The 8,037-nt window shown below is 37.3% G+C and overlaps 1 protein-coding gene across 1 annotated transcript in view; it reads right to left on the bottom strand.

Annotated features, from left to right (window-relative positions):
• The window catches only part of DNM1L (dynamin 1-like), a 59,440-nt gene that overhangs the window by 16,768 nt on the left and 34,635 nt on the right, over positions 1 to 8,037 (bottom strand). The window contains exons 5-6 of the mRNA XM_006902182.1: positions 3,661 to 3,792; positions 1,539 to 1,745 (exon numbers count right to left, since the gene is read on the bottom strand). Of these exons, the coding sequence (XP_006902244.1) occupies positions 1,539 to 1,745; positions 3,661 to 3,792 (339 nt within the window). The remainder of the gene's footprint in view (positions 1 to 1,538; positions 1,746 to 3,660; positions 3,793 to 8,037) is intronic.

Genomic DNA, 8,037 nt, shown 5'->3' with positions numbered 1-8,037 from the left:
TTTAAACAGACTCTCTTCATTGTTCTAAAAGCTTGATTAGGTAATTGATGACACATATATTTATAATCTAATATTTCCTGCTAGATATATGTTCTTTTCTGGATATATATTATTTTGAACAATAAGCATTTAAATAAACACAATTTATTACATATATGCCTTCTGACATCTAATCAAGCTTCATGTTACTCTGACCCACATTAGCCAGTGAACTTCTTAATGGAACTTTTTAAGATTCAGATTAGTAATTAGTAATTTCTGCTTCCTTTAATAAGCCAAATATTTAATAACTTCTCAGTAGTCTGATTAGTCTTTGTGGGATTAATCCATATGAAAGACCTCAGGGTCACAAGGAGGTGAAATACACAAGCATATATATAACTTATAAAATCTGACTATGCTCCATGGAGTTTACCAATGTCCAGTTCCTAGTTCTGCTCCAGTATTGTAGCTGTGCAAGATGTCAAGCAATGGGAAAGGTGAGGTAAAAGGTGCACAGGACCTCCTGACTCATCTCTACATCTACAATGTACAGTGTACATTGACATTTCAAAATGAAAAGTTCAAAAATGAATGAGGATGTAGAAGTATGAACATTCTTCATATACTGATAAAACTGATACATTCTGCCAGTAGGTTGGCAATATGTAATAGAAGACTTGAATGTTTTACCTTTTAACCTAGCAATTTCTTTGCTAGAAATTTGGGTACATATTTTCAAAGACAGATGCAAAGTAATCTAATACATTATTTATACTTGTGTAAAATTAAAAAAGAAACTATCCAGTAATAGAAGACTGATTAAATAAATGAGAGTATATCTAAAAAAAGAAACATTTTTTCAAAAGTCCACAAAACATTTTTGCTGTGCTAATTCCAACTCTTGGTAGCACCATGTATTACAAAGTAGTGTTCTTGTTTTCTTGCCTGTAATCTTTACAGAAGCCTTTCTTCTGCAGGGTGAGTTCAGACTACGACTACCCCTTAGGTAAAAAGTCAATCACATACCATTTTCAATTTTTAAGGAACTTCTCTTAAAAAGTAAAATATTAAGTAAATTTTAAGAATTAAATAATTGATAGAACATTTGATTTTTAGAGGCATGTAATTTAAGTATGTATAGAGGCACAGAAACATTTCTGAAAGGTCAGTGTCAAACTGTTCACAGAAGATGGATGGTTAGTTTTGAGGATAATCTTGTTTTATTTTTTTTATTCTCTTTTTACTTACTGGTATTTTCTAATTACTAAACAATTTATACTTCATGTATTAACAAAGATTTTAAAAGTTAAAGAAGATAAAAATGCTTATAAATTAAAATCTTATTTAAAAATCTGACATTAAGCCTTTTTGACATTTTAATAGTTTATGAAGCATTTTTATATACCTATCTGATAGACATCTTTTTATCATTTCAGTAAAATTATATCCTGTTTTATCGATGATAAATCATAATCTGATAACCTGAGACTTCCAAAGGCAGTTTAACAAAAAGATTAAGTAATCCTGATCACCAGATCCACACAAAATTTACTTACAGCTCTGAAGTTTCAATATATTTTGCAGTCCCTTCAATAGTGTTGCAGTATTCTGTGGCAAATTTGGTAATAAGCTGGAGTAAAGTAGCACTTTTGTCGTCCACAGGTTCCCCATAGCTATTTAGAAGAGACTGATACTGAGCAGCTAGAACATTTATTCTTGTTTTCAGCTCTGGTAAGCAGTCTCTGATGTGATGCATCAATAACCTAACAGAGATTAAAACAAAGAATGTTAAAGGAAAACTGTATTTTCTGAAGACCCAGATAGGACAAATTTTTAAAGTGCGAATAATAGAGAAAAATCTGTCAAATTATTTATCTTGATAGGAAATAATGCAATCTTAAAATACAGATAAATGAGGCTATTTTGATCAGTGCTATCTTAATTTGCCTTCATCCTATCAAATGGTAGTTAACTGCTAGATAATCAAATGAAAAAAAAACCCAAATATATTATTTTCTCAATGTGCTCAAAGAAAGTAAGCCACTTGATCTAATTCTACCTGTATGTTCTGGGGTGGTATTTTTTTTTTTTTTAATTTATGTCCCTATCACTTTGAAAATGAATCTAAGGTCTCTGTCATTGATTCAGTTCTGACTCACAGCAACTCTCTCAAATCTTAATGAGGAAACACTGCCCATTTTTCCCTCAGAGATGCTGGTGGATTCATACTGCCTGAAATCTCAGCCTTTTTTTTTTACTAGCACAATACACTTTAGACTATGCCACGAGAGGGTCTTTTTTGAGATGTAAGCCAATGCACTAATTGATTCCAAGGTTGTGAATAAGACAAAAATAAGAGAAACCAGCTTTTACTCAAGTAATTTATAAATCATCTAGAAATATCTTCTGGCCCCTATACTTTACCAATCGCTATTCAGAATCCATGGTATACAATTAGAACTCTACTATAAATAAAAATTACAGACAAACTAAAAACGTTATTGTTGTTGTGTACCGTCGAATTGGAGCTGACCCATAGCAGGTTTTCTGAGGCAGTTAATCACATGGGAAGAGACTGTCCATCCTTCTCCCATGGAGCAGCTGGTGGCCTCGAACCGTGTGCCTTCAAGATTACAGCACAGCTTCTTGCCACTAGGCCACCAGAGCTCTTTAAATTAAAAATGGATTATGTAAAAATCAGAAATTCAGTTCTGTTCTTGAAATTTAAAGTGAAAAATAAATCATATTCTATCATAAAAATTATAGTGCTCTTCAGGGACAGAGATCCTTGTGCCAGCCAGACCTACAGCAGAGCAGCTGCAGCAGAAAATCAGAGACCCAACCTGAGAAAGAGCTAACCTGGGACTGCTACCCTATGGAACCAGGTCTTTGTCCACACTTGCTGGAGAATTTAGGGGCAAAACACCATAATTAGCAGGACTAAGCCAGCTTTGTATTGCTGGCCTAAAGTCACAAGGCTGAAGGTCAAAGGACTTGTGACTGTACTTGAGAAGCTGTCCTGACTGAGAAATTGTATCCTACTGACTTCCCTAATAAAGCCCACAATCACAGGGGAGTGGGGATTATGTTAGAAGTGTATATCCTCCCAACTAGTAAAAGGGAGCTCTGGTAGCTTAGCGGTAAGGAATTGCCCTGCCAAAGCAAAAATACATAGTTTGAATCCACCAGCCACTCCGCAGGAGAAAGATGGGCAAACTCCTCCTGTAGGATTAAACTACCTCTGAAAACTTGCTGGAGGGTCAGCCAGTGGTCTGTTCTGACTCAACCACCACAACAAAAACAATTGTAGTAAAAAGGGAACTCTGGTGGCCTAGATATTAAGGTCTTAAGTCCTCTCAACCCAAAGGCAGGTGGTTTGACTCCACTAGTTGCTGAATAGGAGGAAAATGGGCACTCTCCTCCTGTGCAACTTGTAGCTTCTAAAAATCTACAGCTGGAGAGTCAGCTTTGGGTCAATTCTAACTTGATGGCAATGAGTCTTTGTTGAGACTCTAGTAAAACCAGAGACCCCTATTTTATAAGAACCTACAAAAGGAAACTAAAACTGAACACATGAGAATACTGAAAATGTAAGTAACTAACAATAGAAGAGTATTAAACACCTATAGATAGCAACCTAAAACCATCTCATTTTCCAAAAGGTAAAAAAAATGTTACCTGTTTAGAGTCCTAGCAAGATACTTTGTTCCATTTCTGTTGGCCAGAGATGGATATTTCTTTTGAAGAAAAGCATATTCATCACGAATTGAATCAGTTACACTCTTCTTATTGTTAATATCCAGCTGGCTCCTAAAGTTGAAAAATAGCATAAATCATTAAAGTCAAATTATGGTCATTAGTGACAGTGCTGCTGGTGATGACAGTCATATGCCAGGCATTGTTCCTGTGATATTAATGGCTTAGTGTTCAAAATTACTTTCCTGGCCATTGCATTTATTTTTCCATGTAGATGGATGGGAATATACAAATAAGGAGTGTTAGCCTATTCACAAGGGGATTGGCTAGCCTCTCCATTAAACTTAGTGGATCCAGCAGTAGAACTACACTGCCAGCAAAAGAGAGGCAAAAATTGTAATAGGTCCAGAGATTCTACAGCCTACCAGAACAGCCATATCAACCACAGTGCTGAACCAGAGACCTGACATGAGATGGAGTGGACCTTGGGACTGCCAAACACTGAACCAGTGCTAAGAGCCTTTTCTCCATGTTTTCTAGAGGATGGGGGGGTTGGGGGGGGGGGTTGGCAGATGACACACGGAACATACACACACACAGACACCATAATTGGCAGGAATGAGAGCTTTGTAACATTAGCCTAAAGGTAGGAGGCTCAAGGCTAAGGCACCTGTGAGCAAATTTTGGAAGCTGTCCTAACTATATTCTACCTTTTGACTTTCCCACTATGATTATGTGGTTTGTGATTTTGAACCCAGTAAAGGAGTAAGATTGGTTGGGATGAGCAGAAAGAGGTGTTAGAGCATGGAGGACATGTCTTGACATCATAGGAATTTGTTTGTTGACCTTGTTGACAGAGACAGTTACCCTTTTTGAAGTTGATAAAGGTCAGATGTGGCTATCCCCACAATGGCCAGTTATTTTACTTAATTTTCAAAATAGTTTTACATGATGAGTCAGAGATTTAACTAATTCACTCAGACTTTCAAATTATATGTAGTATAACCAAATTCGGAATTATATGACTCAAAAATAATGCCTAAATAAACTCACTATTAACTTTATTCAAATGCAGGACTCTTAGTGGAATAGACAGGTGCACAGAAGTGTGTTTTTATCAACTGTATCTTTTATCAATGCACAGACAACCAATACCTAAATAAGAAATTATACCACCTACTTGCCTAACAAGGGAAATAGTGGGATTTTTTAATAAGTGGAAGTGGGATCAAAAGGCATATTAAAACTGGAAGAGAGCTTAAAAGTAATTATTTAATAAAATATTTTCCTCTAAACTCCAAGATAACAGGTGTCATTTAAACTCCCATTATATCTACTCTGTGAAAGACCTAGGAACCCCTGATTTTATGACAATTTATTTCTATGCTTCCTGGCTTCTAAACACTTTAGGTTAAGAGAGATTTCCATTTGAAAATGGTTTTGACTTTTATTAGTCATGTGACTTTGATAAATGGGTAATGTAAGTTTTCTGTTTATAGAATAGCCATTAACACCTACCTCACAGAGCTGCTTGCAAGATTCAAAGAGATACCATTTACAAACTGCTGTCACTCAGTAGAGTCTAAAACATAATTGTTCTGTGCTGTCAAGTTGAATACAACTCAGAGCGACCCTATGAACAAAAGATTGAACCCTGTTCTATCCTATGCCAACCTCATCATCTCTGACACACTTGAGCCCATTGCTAAAGCCACTGTGTCAATCCATTTTACTGAGAGTCCTCCCCTACTTTGCTGACCTTCCACCTTTCCAGGCATGATACTGTTTTTCTAAGGAATAGCATCTAGCAACATGCCCAGAGTATGTGAGATGAAGCTTCACCATCCTTGCCTTCAGGGAGCACTCTGGCTGCACCTTCTGACATACCTCTTTGTTTATTTGGCAGTTCATGGAAAATTCAGTACTCCAGCATAATTCAAAGGCATCAGTTCTTCTGTCATCCTTATTTACTATCTAGCTGTCAGACACATAGCATATGATTGAAAAGACTGGCCTGAATCAGGCACATCTTAGTCTTCAAATTAACCTTCCTGCTTCTCAGTATTTTGGAGCGGTCTCTGACAGTGGGCTTGCTCAATTAAATACATCTCCTGATCATCTAGTCCCAAGGATACTGATTGTGAAGATAAGTTAGATGACATAATTAGACCTTCAATAACAGTTTTCTTTCCACAATTTTAACATTTATAACTGGGAAATATGTAATAAAATTTTTCCAAGTCACATCTTGGTAGTTAACATAAAAATACTCATACTACAGGTTAAAAACCAATCTATTACAACCCATTTACATACAATGGATTACAATTCAGTTCCATACAATCTATTACAAGCTTTTTCTTAGACTATAAATTAAGACAATGCTTCCTTTGCCTTTCCTTATCCAATGCCCTACTTAAGCATAGTTTAACATACAGGCAATATTTCTTAAGGCCTATCTTAAGAGTGCTTTGGTGGTGTAGTCCATAGAGAGCTGTACTGCTCAATCAAAGGTAAGCCTCTCTGGTGACTGGGATCTATTAGTGGCTCTGAGAGAAAATGATGCACTGTCTCCTCCTGTGTGATCCACAGGCTCTGAAAACCTGCCAGAGGGTCACCTATGACTTTAGACACATTTCCTATTAAGAATATTTACAGAAGACCTTAGTGAATTCTGTTTTATCCTTGGATAATTAAAACAGATTTGACTTATACCAACCCTATATAACAGAGAACAACTGACTTGTATGATAGTCTAGGTAATCATCTCCTACAGAGCAGCTAGTGGGTTATAACGACCAAGCTTTCAGTTAGCAGCTATGTAAGTACTTAAGCACTGTGACACCAGAGCTCCTTTTCTCCCTAAAATAATCAATTCATTGGCAATACCAAGACTATTAGAATGCAGTAGGAGGAGTCACTATCACATTTCAGAAACCCATTTTAAAAATTCAGACATGTTCTGAAAGGAGAATGTTATCATTATCACATTACTTATTACTAACCTGTTAACTACTCCAATTATTCCAAGTTTTACTGGTATAACCCTTCCCATCAATACATCCATGGCATCAGTACCTGCATCCATGAGGTCAAGTTTAGTGATTACAGCTAAGGTTCTTCGACCTGGAAGATACAAAGGCAGAAAATGATCCATTAATAACAATCAGTAGTATCAGTAGTAGCTGTTGTCATATGCTGTCGAGTTGTCTGCAACTCATAGTGACCCTATGTACAACAGCCCTAAACCCTGCTCAATCCTGTGCCAATCTTATTGTGTCTGATACACCTACCCTCATTACCCCCATCACTAAACCAATCCATCTCACTGAGGGTCTTCCTCTCTTGTGCTGTCCCTCCACCATCCCAAGCATAATGTCTCTCTCCAAGAACTGGTCCCTCCTTGCAACATGCCCAAAGTATGTCAGATGAAGCTTCAAAATCCTTGCTTCCCAGGAGCAGCCTAGTTTCACCCTCTCTAGGGCAAACTTGTTTGTTCTCCTAGCAGTCAATGGTATATTCAATACTCTTCTCTAGCACCACAGCTCAAAAGCATCAATTCTCCTATCATCACTAGCCATTTTCCAGCTTTCTGATGCGTCACAAGTAATTACAAAGACTGTGACCTGGATCAGGCACACCTTAGTCTCTAGACAGACATTGTTGCTCTTCAGTACACTAGAGAGGTCTCTGATGGCAGACACTTCCAGTGCAATTCATCTTTTATTAATTTCCTGGGTGCTAGTACCAAGAGTGTTGATTGTGGAGGCAAGCAAACTAAAGCTGTTAATAATCTCAAACTCTTCACCATCTATCATCATGACAGTGGTGAGAATCTTTGCTTGATGTTGAGCTTCAATCCATATTGAAGGCTGCAGTCCTTGACCTTCTACAGCAAGCGCTTCAGGTCCTCCTCAGTTTCTGCAAGCAAGGTTGTGTCATCTGTATAATGCAAACTTGTTAAAGAGTCTTCCTCCAATTCTGATGCCACATTTCTCCTCATAGAGCTCAGACTCCCAGATAATCTGTTCTGCATAAAGATTGAAAAGGTATAGATAGGACACATCCCTGGTGTACACCATTCCCAATTTTGAACCGTGCAGGGTTTCCTTGCTCTGTTCTAACGACTGCCTCTTGGTCCAAGTATAGGTTTCTCATAAGCACAAACAAGTGTTCTGGGATTTCCATTCTTCTCAGTTAGCCACAGTTTGTTGTGATCTACATAGTCAAATGCCTTTGCACAGTCAATGAAACACAGAAAGGCATTCCTCTGGTATTCCCTGCTTTCAACCAAGACCCAACTAACATTAGCTACAATATCCCAGTCTGCACTTTAGGCAGTTCTCTGTTGCTGTTCCA

The sequence above is a fragment of the Elephantulus edwardii genome, unplaced genomic scaffold (assembly GCF_000299155.1).
Source record: "Elephantulus edwardii isolate Elephantulus edwardi_28Jun2011 unplaced genomic scaffold, EleEdw1.0 scaffold00377, whole genome shotgun sequence".
Classification (NCBI taxonomy): domain Eukaryota; kingdom Metazoa; phylum Chordata; class Mammalia; order Macroscelidea; family Macroscelididae; genus Elephantulus; species Elephantulus edwardii.
The sequence above is the reverse complement of the archived record's forward strand: the minus strand, read 5'-3'. Positions and strand labels throughout refer to the sequence as shown.